Genomic DNA, 18644 nt, shown 5'->3' with positions numbered 1-18644 from the left:
TCCCACTTGGGCGATATTTTCGGTGACAGCCTGAAAAGAGGTTGTCGTGGCGTGATTGGGGCGTGACGCGTGTAGTGACGCGCGGTGTCTCCCTGCCGCCCCTGGGTTTTGGAATGTTCAAACTCTTCAGGCAACATCTGGGTGTCTTATCATGTCGTTCACCCTGTCACACTATGACGTATGCTGTCCTGTGGGTGATGCCCGGTTAGGGTTAAGGCTAGGGTTAGGGTTATGGCTCGGGTTAGGTTTAGGACTAGGGTTAGGGCTTGGGTTAGGTTTAGGACTAGGGTTAGGGCTAGGGCTAGGGTTAGGGTTAGGGCTAATTTATGCAATTTTCACACATACAGGTATTATATTGGCCAGATTAAGGTTATGTAGTCCCAGGAACACTTTACAATGCTCATCTTCAGTACAATATGGCCATAGTATCATACCAGTTAGTATACCATAATGCTCTCAAAGGAAGCATATAGATACATAGCCCCATGCAAAAGGAGCATTGCACAGGGAATGGTATGCACACCGATGTTGAAGTCATGGTAAAATCACAAGCTAACCCTAAAGGGCCTGTCCCAATTGGGTGACCTAATTGGCGAGTTTAGAAGAGTTTGAAAAAATGACATGTTGAAGACCTCCTTCAACTATGTAAAAGACCTCCTTCGACCTCTTTCGACTATGTGGAAGACTAGCTTCGACTAGCTACGACTAGCTACGACTAACTTCGGGAAAATTGGACACCGAATAGTGGAGAGTGAAGATGACCTCCTTCGACCTCCCTTCGACTATGATGAAGACTATCTACGACTACCTTCGACTACCCTTGATTACCTACAACTAACATGCCGACCTACTGCAACCTAGTACGAATAAACCTATGAGTAAAAAAAGTATTGATTTTTTCCATGGCGACCTTTTTTTACTCGTGGGCATTTTTTAACATATTGAAAAAAATGCTGCGACCTAGCTGAGGCCTCAAGTACACGGAGACCACTCTCGAGCATGAAGGAGAGTTACGAAGACCTCCTACAACCTCGTGTCGACCATGCTGCAAGTATGAGTCGAGGGCAAACTCGCCAGAACTCGCGGATTAGGTCACCCAAGTGGGACAGGCCCTTTACCCTAACCCTGACCCTAACCCTAACCCTAACCAGGCGTCACCCGCAGGACAACATACGTCAGCGTGTATGTCATACAACTTGACGGTTTTTAGGGCGACTAAGGGCGTCAGTCACTAACGCTCGCAGTCACCGAAAAAATTGCAAAATGGGACAGGCCCTTAACTTTTTTAGAATGGTTGCAGTGCAGATGACAGTTAGTACAATTGGTATGCTCATCCTACAGGATGTGGGAAGGGGAAAACTTCCAGTGCCCCTGAGGACTACACCTACGGTAAGTGCATCCAGCAGCAGCTCCTGACTAACCACATGGGAACTGGAGTTGCAGCTGGACAATCTCAAGAACATCCAGGAGAATGTGAGCGTCATAGATAGGAGTTGCAGATAGGAGTACCCAATGGCCAAGAAAGCCCCCATAACTATTAACCAATTACCAATGTCTCTACTTTGTTAGAATGCTTAAGAAGTTCAGCATGACAGGTTCAGAAGGTTAGAAAGTTCAACAACCCTCACCAATGTCTACAGAGGCACTGTAGAAAGCATTTTATCAAAATGCATCACAGCATTATTTGGGAACAGCTCCATCCAAGACCGCGAGAAATTGTAGAGAGTTGTGGGCGTAGCCCATTCCTACACAAGGACACGTTGCACCTGAACTGGAGGGAGACCATTATCCTCACCAGCAGGTTTGTAAGGGCTACCTGAGAGATTTAAACAATTGGCAGGGGGATGAGATCCAAAGTAGTACTGAGAGGCAGGATTGGCAATATAAGGTTCCAGGTTACAATGCTACAAGCGAGATATGGTGAAGATAAAAGAAGAGAAGAATATCCTTTATTGATCAAGGGAAATATTGCAGCAGTAGTCCACACTGTCTATTACCGAAGGATCGTCCAGTGAGGCTACATCGGTGGAGCTGAGGAATAGAAAGGGAATAATCACCTTGTTGGGATTACAATATAGGTCCCAAATGGTCAACAGGAATTAGAGGAACAAATATGCTGGCAGATTGCAGGCAGCTGTAACAACTATGAAGGTTGTCATAGTAGGAGATTCTAACTTTCCCATGTAGGCTGGGATTGCCATAGTGCCAAGGGCTTAGACAGAATGGAATTTGTCAAGTGTGTTCAGGAAAGATTCCTCAGGTAATTTGCAGAGGCCCCTACTAAGAGGGCAAAACCTGACCTATTCTTTGTAAATGGGCAAATCATGTGACTGAAGTGACTGTGAGGTTTAAAATAGTTATGGATAACGACAGGGTTGGTCCACTAGTTAAAGTTCTCAATTGAGGAAAGGTAATCCTGTGCATCTTAATCTTCTGGATCAGCAAACTATGGGACACTTAATCAAATGCCTTACTAAAATTCATGTAGACAACATCCACCGTGCACCCATTTCTCTCTTTTCCTCACTATCATGACACCCCCAGCTTCCTCCCCTCCCCCCCAGCTTCCCCCCAATATAATCAGTTTGAAGAATGGTCCAGACCCAAAATGTCACCTAGCTGAGAACATTAGCTACTGTGCAGTCTTCCGAAACCTCGCCTGTGGCAAGAGAAGATGCAAAGATTTTTGTCAAGGCTCCTACATTTTCCTCTTCTGCATCTCTCAAAAAAACTGGGATAGATCCCAACGTGTCTTGGGGATTTATCCACCTTAATGCTCTTCAAAAACCCCAACACCTCCACCTTCTTAATCACAAACTGTCCTTCCATTCCACCACCCTCAATGTCCTTCTCTTTGGTAAACACAGATGCAAACTACTTGTTTAGTGTCTCATCTACATCCCCTGACTACAAGCACACATTCCATCTTTTATCATTGAGCTGTCCTACCTACTTCGCACTAACCCTTTTGTTTTTAATGTAGGTATAAAAATCCATGACATTTTCTTAAGTTCTCTCCTTGCTTTATATTCCTCAAAGTCCCTGTCTGATTTCATCTTCTTAAATCTTGCATCCAGTTCCTTTTCCTTTTTTACTAAATATACAAGCTTTTCAGGGTGTTTTATTTCCAGCAAGCTTCCCTTACTTTGCCATCCTTACCCCTCCCCATGACTGGAACATTCCAGTCAAAAAACTGGGTTTTAAATAACTCCCATGTAGGATGTGGACCTACCTTAAAACAATTGCTCCCAATGTGCCCTCCCAAGCTCATGCCTACAAACATGTTGCATAGAAAGGAACTGCAGATGCTTGTTTACACTGAAGATAGACACAAAAGGCTGGAGTACCTCAGCGGCTCAGACAGCATCTCTGGAGAAAGGGGATAGGTAACATTTTGGGTCGAGACCCTTCTTCAGACTGACAACAAACATTGTAATGTGCCTAGTCCAATGTTATACCTTCCTGCAAGCTCCAGATTTAACCCTATTCAAAACAATCTTAAAACATATGGAGTTATGATCACTATCACGAATGCTCAAAATATAACACATATCGATATGTATCTCAATACAAGTGCCTTATATGCTTTTGCATTTCCAGATATTAGTCAGCAAAACAGCTATGTTGGGAGTTACATCTCTATGTCAGAGCACAGAGGCAGAGAGTGAAATAAAGGATGCCAGGTTTTCCAAGGACTTTTCATTTGTATTTATTTTTGCAACCCTATAATTAGCATCCTTTTGGAACTGCCTAGATGATGTAACATACACACAAATCTCTACAGCTGTGAACATAAAGTGTCAGTGTCATATAGCTCGGACTGAGGAAGGGTCTCGACCCGAAATGTCACATATTGAGTCTGAAGAAAGGTCTCGACCCAAAATGTCACCTATTCCTTTTCTCCAGAGATGCTGTCTGACCCGCTGAGTTACTCTAGCTATTTTTGTCTATCTTTAACAGAGAAGGTTGTTGGCCCACTACACTAATGCCAACCTTTTTGCTTATCTTCACTGACCCCAGCCCACATTAGGACTGTACCCTTCAAGGACTAAACCTCTTAATTGCCTGTCTAGATGCCTTTTAAACATAGTAATTGTATGGGACTCCACCACTTCCTCTGGCAGCAGATTCCAGGTATCAACCATTAGTTGGGCAAAAAAAAATCTGCCCTTCAGACCCCGCTTTAACACTGCTTCCTCTCATCTTAAACTTGTGAGCCCTTGTGTTGATAATCCCCATCATGGAAAAGTAATTTGATTATCTACTCAATGTCGCTTATGATGTTAAATTCCTCCATCAGGTCATCCCTCAACCTCTTGTGCTCCAGTGTAACGACAAATTCTCCTTTCCATGTACACTCCCAGATTATGACAATTACCATTGCCTGTCATACCTCTGTATCAATGCTAACAGTAATCTCTCAATAATCAACAAGTATCCTTTATTGTATCTCACTGCAGTATGGGCTTAGATGTTATGACCCAATGCAATAACGCACCAGCCATCTCTTTGCACCTCATGGCCAATAACAAACCCCGAAGAGGACCCCTTCTTCCACCACAGTGCTCAGTTACTCTCGGGGTCAAGATTCCGTTGTTACTCTGAGCCATGCTATCAGCTGTCTCCAGCAACACCTAATCACTTGTCCACAAGCTGCTTGATTGCACACACTGTGAAGGAATGCACGGAGGGATCAGAGAAGGAATGAGCATGCATGCGACAGGTAATAGATGAGATCCCAGTCTGTCCTGGGTAACCTCCTCACTGCCAGGCCAGTGGTCAAGGAACTTACAACTGGCCTTGGTGTTCCTTGGCTCTGGCAGGTCCAGCCTATCGATGCAGCAGCTGTTCGCAACCAGAAAATGTCTGGGGACATTAGGACAGGGTCACACTGGCATAGCTAGTAGAGCCACTTCCTCAGATTGATCCTGACCTCAGGTGCTCTCTGCATGGGAGTTTGCATTTTCTCCATGTGACTGGATAGTTGTTCCCTGAATGCTCCGATTTCTTCCCACATCCCAAAGACGTGTAGGTTGGTGGCTTGTGTAGGAAAGAACTGCAGGTGCTTGTTTAAATCGATGGTATACACAAAATGCTGGAGTAACTCAGCAGGATAGGCGGCATTTCTGGAGAGAAGGAATGGGTGATGTTTCTGGTCGAGAAGAAGGGTCTCGAGCCAAAATGTCACCCATTCCTGCTCTCCAGAGATGCTGCCTGTCCCGCTGAGTTACTCCAGCACTTTGTATCTACCTTAGGTTGGTGTCTTAATTGGCTGCTGTAAATTGGCCCCGATGTGTAGAATCTGGGAGAGTTGAAGAGAATGTGGGGTAAATTTTAAAAATGGAACTACTGTAGAAGTGTCAATATGTGGTTGATGGTCGTCATGGATGCGATGAGCCGAAGGGCCTATTTCCTCGCTGTCTTTCTATGACTTCACAACGTATGACACTGCCTGCCAACACTGTATGTTTTAGATCTCCCATTAAGAACTGGTAAGCAGACAATTTCCTAACAACATATATCAGCAGGGAAACAAAACCAGCAGATTGTAGAGAGATTTAAAAGGAAACCAAAGAAAATAAAGTGTGGGATGGGGAGTAAAGGTTTTTTAAATGTATATTCAGAGGGAGGGATTTACTGAACCAATGCTCTCTGCTTTTTGACATATGAAAAAAAGGAAAAGGCTTTTTAAATAAGTAAAGAATTATGGTTTACCTCCCCGAAAGGAATTTTAATGTTAAGCAAAACAATACAATTTGTCAACAGCTAAATGTGTTAGACACTTATAAAACAGGATAACATTTTAGTAAAAGGCAGCAAATAAACTGACTGGGAAATAGTATCACGCACACAGCTGAAAAGAGTCTGGGTTGGTACCCCAGACAGCAGAATAACAGATAGGTTCTTTATTGTGATACATGTCATATCAAAACACAATCTTTCTCATACACTACGTTATACACAATTCTCATCTTTGGGGTATTGATTTAATACATAAATAGCTTAAAAAGTTGAAATGTTTCTGTTCTTTTAAAAAAAGCTTCAACTTCAGAAGATTGAGTGTTTTACCGAGCGAACTCCAAACCGATGTCTCACTGTCACCAACCTGGGTGATACCTGCCTGCTACAGCACTTCTGTACATAGATTTTTAAGCTCAAAGGTAAATGTCTTTGCTTTTCGATTAATACTTAGCACTTAGTTAAAGTATTCTAAGGGGAAGACTGCTCTTGGGGAGAGACCCTCTAGACATCTCCTTCATTAAAAGGTCCTCAATGAACAAAGCACACACAAACACATCAGTGAGCTTTAAAACTATCATCTTGTCAAAAAAGATGAAGAGCATAGCTCGCGACAATACGAGCAACATCGATACAAAGGATTTACATCGCGTTTGATATAAAAATATAAAAGTTAATATTTTGTACAGAGCAATAGAAAAAAATCAATCATAAAACATGTGGATAAACCAATGCTTACAATAAACAGCATTGTTTTACACTGGATTTGCAACTTCAGTTACTTTCTCCTTTATTTGAAAGTCCGGTTTATAGCAAACACTGTCAAACATTTCTGCACCATGGGTCCAAAAAGGTTGTATTGGACTTCCTCAGTCCAATCACATACAAGCAGAGGACGGCCCAGACCTCTTGGGAAAACAGAAGAGTAGAGACACCAATGTTTTGTTCCCTCAATTCAGAGCTTCTCCCTGCTGGAAGAAAAGCAAATAGCACATTGAGATCAAAGAATGGGTCATTTAAAATGGAGAAGACCTGCCATGAGGAAAATACTTCAGCTCATCACAGTATTGATCTCATCCTAGAGCATCACACAGGATCCCACTACTGGACACATCTTCCCATCTCCACCCCTTTCTGCTTTCTGTAGAGACCATTCCCTCTGAAACTCCTTGGTCAACTGGTCCCTTCCCGCCCAAATCACTCCCTACCCAGGTACTTTCCCCTGCAACCGCAGGAGACAACACCTGTCCCTTTACCTCCCCCCTCAACTCCATCCAAGGACTCAAACAGTCATTCCAGGTGAGGCAGAGGTTCACTTGCACCTCCTCCAACCTCATCTACTGTATCTCAGATCTGTGCTATAAAAATTGTCGTTTTTTGCCTGAAAGTCGCATATTTATTCTGAGTGTCCACTGACAATGACAGACCGATTTTAGTGACTGTATAATGAAAAGAGTTTTGCCTCTATGATTATATCTGAGTTTTAATTCAGGGCAGCAGAAGGTAGCTTGGGTGCTGAAAACAGCCAGGCACGGAAATCGCTATCAAAACATGGGGAGGGGGGGGGGGGACCGGGGGCAAAAAACGACAATTTTCATAGCACATATCTGAGAGCCAAGCAGCTCCTGCCAGACATTAGTCTGCATGTTTACAATGTAACAGAGTACACTTCTCTCCCATGTGAATTCATGTTAATAGGTTTATAGGAGGAGAATTAGGCCATTCGACCCATTAAGTCTACTCCACCATTCAATAATGGCTGATCTATCTACCGTTCCCTCTCAACCCCATTCTGCTGCCTTCTCCCCATAACCACTGACATCCGGAGCAGTCAAGAATCTATTAATCTCTGCCAAAAAAATATCCATTGACGCCCTCCACAGCCTTCTGTTGCATAGAATTCCATAGATTCACCACCCTCTGACTAAATAAATTTCTCCTCATCTCCTTCCAAAAGGTACATCCTTTTATACTGGGGCTGTGACCTCTGGTCCTAGACTCTCCTTTAGGGAAACACACTTCCACGAGAAACTACTCAGCGGGCCAAACATCTTCAAGTGATTCAAATTTTAATTTGAGCGGAATCATTCTTGGATACAATTGGTTTACCAGCTGCACAGAGATTTGGTCCTCACCTTGAACTGATTGTTGTATTTCCAGGAGACTGGACCCGTTGGAATTTCACAGACAGAATTCCCCGACAGATGAATGAAATTTGGCTCAAACTGACAGGAAGATTGATAAGTGTTCTGCTCCCCGTTGGGCATGACTGAGGGCCCCACCAGAGAATTAGCCGGCTCGTTCTCATAGTAACAAGTTGGCCGCAAAGGACTGTGATTTGGAGATATCTTAACCTTACTGTATGGAGGTTTCTGGACAGTGCTGTCAATGCCTGGGAACGACAGTCCATTCCTAGTAATTGGTGCACAACTTTGGTATTCACATGAGGCAAACATGCAGCTGCTGCTGCCGCTAGTAATTGTCCTCACTGGGAGATGGTTCACTGAGGTCCTTTGGTCGACAGCCAGATTGCAGCTGTAGTGAAGCCAATTGGTGTTGCTCTGATCCAGGTAAGTGGCAGTGGAAACCTTGTCCGTGGTGTCCTGCACCAAACTGTACAAAGACTGTGGCAGGAGGTGATGCATGGGCTCTTGCGCATATGGCTGCTTGGAAACCCGCTGCTCATTCTGCAGCTTTGCCCCCTGCGAGAATTGTTGCTGTGCTAAATTTACAGAGCACCTCTCCTGCTGCCTATTGACTCCCAAATACTCAGGCCTCTGCTGCAAGGACTGTTGCAAATCCCTTTGTAGCATCAGTACAGGTGACACACTCCCCATGTGTTTTTGCTGCATGTTGACTGCAGCAGTCCTGCGTGGTTTTTGAGGGCCATGTGAAATGGGGCTCAGTGTATCAGATGCCAAAGGACTACCCGAGTTCATTCCAGAAAAAGTTTGTGGGAAAGATCCCAGCGCATTCTGATTTCTGGATTGGATATTATTTTGCTGGTCGGAGCATCGAGCAGTTAGAGGCCGGAATGATGTTGTGTAGAGTGGCTGAGAAACTAGTGCCTTCTGAGGATTTGGCAGTACTGGGGCTTGACAGGCAGTGATCTGTGGGTTCTTGATGCCAGTCATCACTGGGTTTTGGATGCCAACCATCACTGGATTCTGTGCACCAGCCATCATTGAGTTCTGGGCACCAACCGTCATTGGGTTCTGGGCACCAGCCATTACTAGGTTCTGCGTTCCAGCCATTATTGGGTTCTGGGAACCAAATATTGGGTTCTGCACACCAGCCATTACTAGGTTCTGCGTTCCAACCAATATTGGGTTCTGGGCACCAACCGTCATTGGTTTCTGAACACCAGCCATTACTAGGTTCTGCGTTCCAACCAATATTGGGTTCTGGGCACCAACCGTCATTGGGTTCTGATCACCAGCCATTACTAGGTTCTGCGTTCCAGCCATTACTGAGTTCTGTGTACCAGCCATTACTGAGTTCTGTGTACCAGCCAACACTGGGTTCTGGACACCAGCTATCATTGAGCCTTGAGAGCTGGATATTACTGGGTGTTGGGTATTAAATCCAAATGGCTTACGTTCTATGGATCTAAATGTTTTTTGTTGAGCTGGCTCAATTACGTTTCCTGCTGTGCAGTCCAGCCCAACGTGTGGAAACTCATTCGCTTTTGAGTTGTCGTTTGATAGCATGTCCTCAACACATGACAATATAAAATCTGTGGTGAAGATTTCATTCAGATCATCTGGATTGGGAGGGCTGCTGTCCATTTTCATTAAAGCCTTTTCCCACTGCTCCAACTCTGCCTGCTCCACGTCCACATCCAGGTTCTGGAGAGTGTCGCAGAGGTTATTTTCATCGATATTTTTCTCCAACAGAATATCCATAATTGTTGCCAGTGGGTCATCCGGGCCTTGGAGCGCCTCCTGTTGTTTGGAATCTTTCCTGACACCATTGGTGATCTGGCAGAAGTCCCCAGGTACATTCAGAATGGCAAAGTCATCTGTGAAGGCGCTGTCCACATTAAACTCCGGTTCCTGGTGAGAAGCGTATGCAGATATGTTCTGAGTCATCAAGGCTCCCAGGAGAGAGTCAGGATCGACCCCATTTTTCTGCTCCACACAGTTCGGCTTCTTAATCTTGACACTGTTCCCCTTCACCAAGTATGGATCCAAATGCAACAGGTGGCTCTCATACAGGACGGCCTCACCTGTGGCGAAACTGAAGGAGACCCCCATGGATCGTTTACGCAAGTGCTCCTCACCTTCTTCGTTCCTGGGGATAAAGATAAGGAAAATTATTTGCAGTTCCATTGACCCTGCTGTTAAAAAGGTTGAGCACAAGAATGGTTACCACGGTCAAGGTTCAGACCCAGGGTGACCCAGTGGTAATAATGATGTGGTAGTGGCCGTTCCCCTTTTGTATTTGGAGGAGTTGATTGTCCAGGGAAGAATGGGCCACCATTCTGTAGGCTATCTGATCATCTACCACAAACCAGTCAACCAGTGAAATACCCTTGCCCTCAATTCAAAAACCTATACAACCCACTGCTGATTAACTGGGCGTGCGTGCAGATTCCTGTTTCAGAGAACTACAACAATTCACATTAACCCTTCCCATCCCAAGTGAAGACATTTCTCCTCATCTCAGTCCTTACTGGCTTTCTATTATCCTGAGACCATGGCAGGAATGTCAGGAGAAAGGGAGGCTTCCTGTATCTGGCTTGACATTGCTGTTTTCTCTCACTAACAGGCCTTTAAATAGGGGGTCTCTATGGAAAGCTGGCAGCAGGGGCACCACTGGAGTCATTATCAACCACAGAGCGTGTAGCATTATCAACCACGGAGCGCGCTGCTGCGACCCGACTCCGGTGGATGGTGACACCGGGAGCCCGCGGGTCCCTGCTGGGAGACCGCTTTGCGGGGCACCGGCAACGGCGACTTCTCCCGCTCGAATTGCGGGGTTCAGAGTGACCTGGAGCGGGGCCTTACAACACCCGGCGCGGCTTTAAATTGCCGCGGACTTGCTAGCGCCCACCGGGGGCTCCAACATCAAGATCCGGGGCAGGGCCTTACATCGCCCGGCGTGGCTTTGAGTGGCCGCGGACTTGCTAGCGCCCGCCGGGGCCTTTGACCTCGACTTCGGGAGAGGAATGGAGAGCAGGGGAGAGATAAGACTTTGCCTTCCATCACAGTGAGGAGGAGACTCACTGTGATGGATGTTTGTGTGAATTGTGTTGGTGTGTGTCTTGGTTCTTTTTTTTGTATGGCTGCAGAAACTAAATTTCGTTTGAACCTCATGTGAGGTTCAAATGACAAATAAAAGGTATTGTAATCTTTGGCAGGCCACACGGCAATGCTGCCAGCCATTTTCCAGCATCCCTTACCAGTGATAATCCAACAACTAGGTACTGTATGTTGCTCCTGCTTCAGGACCATCACAGCCAACACCCTCAGATCTCCCTAGCAGAATAAATTAAGGGTGCACTGGGACTTGCCAATGTGGACACATCAATCACCCATTGCTCAACTGTTAAACCATCAGCAAAGGTCTGGGTTGGATCCTATTTCAGTTGCAAAGGTTTTCAAGTTTTACTTGGCAAGAGATAAAAGAAAGGAAAGCAAAAATAATTTGTTAAAGTCACCTAGTACATAATTCTTCAACATCCAAACTAAGTCTTGCCACAATGCCTTTGACTCTTTAAGGTACTTGTGATCGATTTACAAAGCTAACTTTTGATATAATTAATAGCACACCATTCTTCATGCATTAGACTATGGTGTATCAAAATACTCGGTGCTCTTTGTTCAAAATAGAACATAGATTATAGAACAGTACAGTACAACAGGAATGGGCCCTTTGTGCCACAATGTCCGTGCGAACATGATGGCAAGTTAAACTCTGCCTTCATGTGATCCATATATCTCCATTCCATGCGTACCTATGTGCCTATCTAAAAGTTTATTTAAGGCCACAATCATCTTTACCTCCAGAACCACCCCTGGCAGCATGTCCCAGGCATCCACCACGCTCTGTGACAACAACTTGCACAGCACATCTCTTTTAAACTTTAATATTTCCACCCTGGATAAAAGATTGCGACTGTCTATCCCTCTGCTAATTTTATATACTTCTCTCAGGGAAATAACAATATGTTTCTCAGAAATGTGTCTCTTTTAGAAATTGAGCAAAAGACATGTAAAAGACAATATCTTTTAACACCTGGGATGAAGATAGTGTGCAATTGGTTTAACTGTTGCAAGGATCAAGCAAGTATTGGTCTGTCGAGGTAAATGCTTTGACAGTGGGCAGTGCCAAGCTAACAAAAACGCCGCATGGAGTAAGTGCCTCAAGAGCATTGCGCCCATGCAAATCAAATTAAAATACTCCTGCGGACACTGCACTTACGTCAAGGCCCTCTGCTTGCAAATGATGGAGTCGGGCCGGCCTCCTCTGTAGACCAACCTGGCATTGGCCTGGACCCAAACCCAACTGTTTTGCTTGGTCAGCAGCCTGAAGACTGTCATCCCGCTCTCCCCGGTTTTAATCACTGAAACAGAACGCAACACGATTAGAAAGCGCAAAGTGTCTTCATCTCAATATATAGTATTATCTGATCTGATTGAATAGTATGCAAAACAAAGCTTTTTAGTGTACCTCCGAAAATGTGAATCTATTAAACCAACCCCTCCCCCCCACCCCCTGCATAGATCAGATGTAATCAATCCAAAGAAAACGATCCATAAAACTTAGCGTTCGATATTTATAGAAAAATACTAGACTAAGGGGTAACATGAGGGGGAACTTCTTTACTCAGAGAGTGATAGCTGTGTGGAATGAGCTTCCAGTGGAAGTGGTGGAGGCAGGTTCGATTTTATCATTTAAAAATAAATTGGATAGGTATATGGATGGGAAAGGAATGCAGGGTTATGGTCTGAGTGCAGGTAGATGGGATCAGGGGAAAATAAGTGTTCGGCACGGACTTGTAGGGCCGAGATGGCCTGTTTCCATGCTGTAACTGTTATATGGTTATATGGTTGTGGGACCCGTTGGGTCCCAGCATCACACAGGAGGGCTGGTCCCCCAACGCAATATTCCACCTCTCCACCAATTCCAATATTGGAGGCCTGTGGGAGGGGGGAGGGGGGGGGGTGCTTTCTGGAGCGCTAATATGGGTGTTGTGTGTTGAAGGGACTGGTTTCCAGAGGGCATTGTGGGCCAAATGGATTCTTGGGCTGGCAGCCCAGTCACTCAAGCCTGTTGTGTTGGCAGCTCACTCACAGCTGGTGGGCTCGCAGTTGACTCACGGCAATTCCTTGAAATTCCATTTCAAGCAGGGTGCAAGGGCACCAAAATCAAGTGCAGTTTCATATCATTTCAAGCAGGGTGCAAGGCCACTAAAGACAGCGAGTCGTGACCTCTCCCTCCCCCATCTTGCAGAGACTGAGCCACGAACACACTTCCGGTTTATATAGTCTCTCCCCCCTCCCACGAAAAGGGGCTTGGCCTTCATAGCGTGATTGACAGGAGAGAGAATCTCAACATTTTTTAAACACTAATAAATCTTTTATTTTTCATCGATCTGAAAAATCCTAGGCACCTGATGAGGAGGGGGACGCTGAGTAAGATGGCCAAAAATCACAGCCGTACGTAGTAGCGTTTTTTTCTAATATAAACATAGAAACATAGAAATTAGGTGCAGGAGTAGGCCATTCGGCCCTTCGAGCCTGCACCGCCATTCAATATGATCATGGCTGATCATCCAACTCAGTATCCCGTACCTGCCTTCTCTCCATACCCTCTGATCCCCTTAGCCACAAGGGCCACATCTAACTCCCTCTTAAATATAGCCAATGAACTGGCCTCGACTACCCTCTGTGGCAGGGAGTTCCAGAGATTCACCACTCTCTGTGTGAAAAAAGTTCTTCTCATCTCGGTTTTAAAGGATTTCCCCCTTATCCTTAAGCTGTGACCCCTTGTCCTGGACTTCCCCAACATCGGGAGCAATCTTCCTGCATCTAGCCTGTCCAACCCCTTAAGAATTTTGTAAGTTCTTATATAGAAGGCACGGCAACTCTAATTAGGCAAGGCAGCTCTAATTAGGCAAGGCAGCTCTAATTAAGCAAGGCAGCTCTAATTAGGCAAGGCAGCTCTAATTAGGCAAGGCAGCTCTAATTAGGCAAGGCAGCTCGCTTTAGCACTTTCAAAACCAAAGGCAAGGCAGCTGGCTTTAGCACTTTCAAAACCAAAGGCAAGGCAACTCGCTTTAGCGCTTTCAAAACCAAAGACAAGGCAGCTCACTTTAGCACTTTCAAAACCAAAGGCAAGGCAGTTCGCTTTAGCACTTTCAAAACCAAAGGCAAGGCAGCTCGCTTTAGCACTTTCAAAACCAAAGGCAAGGCAGCTCGTTTTAGCACTTTCAAAACCAAAGGCAAGGCAACATTTTTTAAACACTAATAATTATTTTATTTTTTATCAATGAGAAAGATCCTCGGGACCTGATGAGTGGAGAGGGACCCTGAGTAAGTTGGCCAAAAATCACGCCCATATGTGGTAGCGTTTTTTTCTAAAATCAATATAAAGCGCAAACAGGAAGTGGCAAGATTAGCCTTTTAATTATATAGAAGGCAAAGCAGCTCTAATTAGGCAAGGCAGCTCTAATTTAGGCAAGGCAGTTCTATTTTAGCACTTTCAAAACCAAAGGCAAGACAGCTTGCTTTAGCACTTTCAAAACCAAAGGCAAGGCAGCTTGGTTTAGCACTTTCAAAACCAAATGCAACACAGCTTGCTTTAGCATTTTCAAAACCAAAGGCAACACAGCTTGTTTTAGCCCCTTCAAAACCAAAGGCAACACAGCTTGTTTTAGCCCCTTCAAAACCAAAGGCAACACAGCTTGCTTTAGCACTTTCAAAATCAAAAGCAACACAGCTTTAGCATTTTCAACCCAAAACACACTTTTGCATTTTCAAATTACATTTTCAAACCACATTAAGGGCACTGACAGGTCAGTAAAACCACTCACAGTTTAGTAGACATGTGTTCAGTGTTATTCACAGACTGAGAATTGCAACCTCTCGCTCCCCCATCTTGCAGAGAACTAAGGCACCTCCACACTTCCAGGTTTTATGGTCCCTCCGGAAGGGGCGTGGCCTTCAGGAGAAAGAATCTCAAAAAAATTTAAACACTACTATTTTATTTTTCATCGATGGGAAAAATTCTCTTGTCCTGCGCAGCGGAGGGGGACTCTGAGTAAGATGGCCAAAAATCACAGCCGTAAGTGGCAGCATGTTTTCTAAAATCAATATACAGAACAACAGGAAGTGATCAAGATCAGACTTTTAGTAATATAGATTCCAAATTCCCTTCTGCTTTCAAGCAACATTATTCCATCAGCTGTGTTTAAACATTTTTACTTGGTTTGCCAACAAATCCAGTTCAGGAACCACCATAGGACAGAAAGAGCTGGAGTAACCCAGCAGGACAGGTTACATCTCTGGGGAACATGGGTAGCTGGCGTTTCAGATCGAGATCCTTCTTCAGACTGATTGTTGAGGAGGGAAGAAAGCTTGAAAAGGGGAAAAGGCAGGTAATAAATCAACACAGATGCGGATTTTATTGATGGGCTGATGGTTGAAACAAAGGCCAGAGATAAGAATAGTAGGTGTGAGCCAGGTTTGAAGAGTTGTGGATGTGAGGCCGGGGGAAGAAAGTAACAGGAATTGGGAGGGGAGAGTTGGAGAGGAGAAATAGGTGGGAGTCCAGATGGGGCACAGGAGAGGCAAGTGGCAGAAAGGAGAGGAAGGATGTAGGGGGGGGGGGGGGGGGTTAGACGTTACCTAAAATTGGAGAATTCAACAGTGTACCCCTGAAACAAGGACTGTTTGACAAAACCAACAAAAAGGCAGGCATAGTTGCCTGGCCCATGCGAGTGCCCATGGCTACACCTTTAACTGAAAAGAAATGAAGGAGGTCAATGGAGAGGTTGTTGAGGATAAGGACATGTTCTGCCAAGCGGAGGAGAATGTTAGTAGTGGGGAATTGTTTTGGTCTCTGTTGGAGGAAGAAATGGAGGGCCTTGAGACATTCTTGGTTGAGGATGGAGGTGTAGAGATTGGACATTCATGGTGAAGATGAGGCAATGGGGATCTAGACATTGAAAGTTATTATTAGTGTTGAAAGGCGTGTGAGGTGTCTCAGATGTAGGTGGGAAGGCACTGGACAAGGGGGGGGGGGATAAGATGGAATCGAGGTATGTGGAGATGAATTCAGTGGGGCAAGAGCAAGCAGAAACAATCGGGACAGTCATGTTTGCAAATTTAGAGGAGGAGGTAGAAGAGGGCAGTGGTAGGGGAACAATGAGGTTGGAGGCTGTGGAAGGCAGATCGCCAAAAGTGATGAAGTCAGAATAGGAGAAGGTAGCCTGGTGTTCATCTGTGGGGTCATGGTCAAGGGGTAGGTATGAAGTGTCCGAGAGCTGGCACCTGCCCTTAGCGTGGTAAAGTTCAGCTGCCAGACTACATTGGCACCTCCCTTGTCGATGAGTTTAATGACAAAGTTGGCTTTCTTACAAAGTGAGCGGAGGACTGTGCGTTCAGAGGGGGTGAGATTGGAGTATCTGTGGGGAGTAGAGAATTCAACACAGTTGATGTCGCACCGACAGTTGGAAATAGAAAGATCCAGGTACACGATAAGGGATTGCTGCACCAAGCCTTATTTAACCTCTGCGTCATCTGTCGACAACTTCTGGAGTTTCTGCTTGGACCTGTGAAAATGCCGATTTTGTGTTTTGTTCGAGTTATCCCCTCTCTCCTGTGAAACTCTGACTGAAGATGTCTGAAGAAGGGCCTCGACCCGAAACGCCACATATTCCTTCTCTCCAGAGATGCTGCCTGACCCGCTGAGTTACTCCAACATTTTGTGTCTATCTTTGGTTTAAACCAGCATCTGTAGTTCCTTCCTACATAAACTCCAACAGAATCTCACACGTGTTGGCTGCTGCACTGCCAGGACATCGGTTTGTACATTGCTTCTGTCTTGCCTCTGCGGCTGCGTTGATGCCTCCCCTCCACAGTCAAGGCTAGAGCAATCTGGGCTGCCAAGCCAATGGAATGTGCAGAGGATACACTGTATGAGGTGCCATGGTTAGGATGTACTACTAAATGGTGTCCCATCTCTTCTCTCAGACAGATATGAAAGACAGCGCAGCAGAGTTTCATTGAGTAATGCAGTCATTGCCCACACCCACATCTGTGGGATGTTCAGTAATTGTCATTAAGTCAGTCAGTGCTCCGATCGCTGGCCCGCAGACTGTTACATCCTGAAGCCGCGGTCTGCGGCGCTTATAGCCGCTAGCGCGGCGTGGACTTACCATCCGGAGCATGGGATCCCTCGCCAGGGATCCCCGGAGAAGAGCTCCGACAGCCGGCCTGTGGCCTACAACCTGACGCCACAGTCTCAGGTAAGAAAGTGCCGATTCGGGACCTCCAAGCCGCAGACGTCGGAGGTTCAATCATCCCGACGAGAGGGCTTATACATCGGGTTGTTCGTAGCAGCGACTACGGAGGGTTCATGGCCCTGACCACGGGTGAACAAGGAGGAGGACTGACTGAACTTTGTGCCTTCCACCGCAGTGAAGAATGCTGTGGTGGATGTTTGTGTTAAATCTTACTGTGTATTGTGTGTTCTTTTTAATTGTATTGCTGCTGGCAAATTCATTTCACTGCACCTTCGGATGTATGTGACGAATAAAATTGACTTTGACAATATATCTTTCCAGGAATCTGCTGTGTACAAACTGGCTGCCACATCACAATGAGACTAAACTTCAAAACTTATTTGCTGACCATCAATTGTTTTATATCTTCCCAGGCTTCTGAAAGGCACAGTATAATTATATTATTGTATATTTATTAAACAGCTAGGGTTTACAGTCTCTCCAAAATTTCAATCTACTAAAGTTCCTTTGGCACTCTTTCCTCCAATCATCAGTGCAGTGAAGCCAAACACAGTTAGACCCTATCCCTTCCCTTAAGTTATTTTATATACAATTAATATTTTTGTGTGTGTTGTCTGAGTCTATGTGCCTGCCATGCTGCTGCAAGCAAGATTTGCATTGTACCTCTACCCCACCATATATGGCAATAAAATCAACCAAACTGTTTTACTTTGCTGTCTCAGGTGGTGTTTTCGTCCACCTCAAATACAAACGTACTTATACTCACTCTTCACATGATTGTCAGCACAGTACATCATATCAGCCGCGTGAATGAACTGATAACCGGTGCCTCGCATGCACAGTTCGGTTTCCGTGTAGCCCAGTACAAACTTCCCCCTGTAACAATGAAATAAGAACAGCCCATAATTAAACAGTGCACACATGCCAGCAGGTGACCCAGTGCACAGCTGCCCGGTCACCAGCCCTTAGCTCACCCACTACTGAAGATCCCTTTGCTGTGCCTTGCTAGGGTAGAGGTGAGGCTGCAGATCTAGCTTTTTGCCTCAGGTTTTGAAGATGAAACAAAGAACTCTCCCTGCTGATCCACAAACAGCAACTGCTACAGGATATAGGAAGCCCTTTGGCAATACTGCCCCAAATAAGTAATCCTAACCCCACTAATTTTCCCTATAGTCTATTCTTCGCACATTCCTATCGACCACAGATATTACCACCCCCTTACAATGTGAAATTTACAATGGTTGGTTGTCCTACAGACCCTCACGTCTTTGGAATATAGGAGGAAACCAGAGTATCCAAGGGAAATCCATGCCATGTCAGGTTGAACATGAAAACTCCACACCGTAAGCATCCGGTCGAGACTGAACCTAGATATCTGGATTTGTATAATACAGTGTCTCTACCGTGCCGCCTAAACTCTTGCTGCCAGTGT

The 18644-nt window shown here is 45.3% G+C and overlaps 1 protein-coding gene across 5 annotated transcripts in view; it reads right to left on the bottom strand.

The window, feature by feature from the left end:
• Positions 1-335: 335 nt before the first annotated feature.
• The window catches only part of LOC116975427 (aryl hydrocarbon receptor-like), a 143815-nt gene continuing 125506 nt past the window's right edge, over positions 336-18644 (bottom strand). The window contains exons 8-12 of one of the 5 annotated variants that reach the window (XM_033024536.1): positions 17979-18088; positions 12166-12307; positions 9202-10032; positions 7875-8940; positions 5705-6710 (exon numbers count right to left, since the gene is read on the bottom strand). In XM_033024536.1, coding sequence (XP_032880427.1) covers positions 6690-6710; positions 7875-8940; positions 9202-10032; positions 12166-12307; positions 17979-18088 — 2170 coding nt within the window. In that variant the 3' untranslated portion in view covers positions 5705-6689. Of the gene's footprint in view, positions 412-5704; positions 6711-7874; positions 10033-12165; positions 12308-17978; positions 18089-18644 lie in introns of those variants that run through there. The other 4 variants (XM_033024538.1, XM_033024535.1, XM_033024534.1 and 1 more) reach the window with 4 other exon arrangements.

The sequence above is a fragment of the Amblyraja radiata genome, chromosome 7 (genome assembly GCF_010909765.2).
Source record: "Amblyraja radiata isolate CabotCenter1 chromosome 7, sAmbRad1.1.pri, whole genome shotgun sequence".
In the NCBI taxonomy this organism is placed as follows: Eukaryota; Metazoa; Chordata; class Chondrichthyes; order Rajiformes; family Rajidae; genus Amblyraja; species Amblyraja radiata.
The sequence above is the reverse complement of the archived record's forward strand: the minus strand, read 5'-3'. Positions and strand labels throughout refer to the sequence as shown.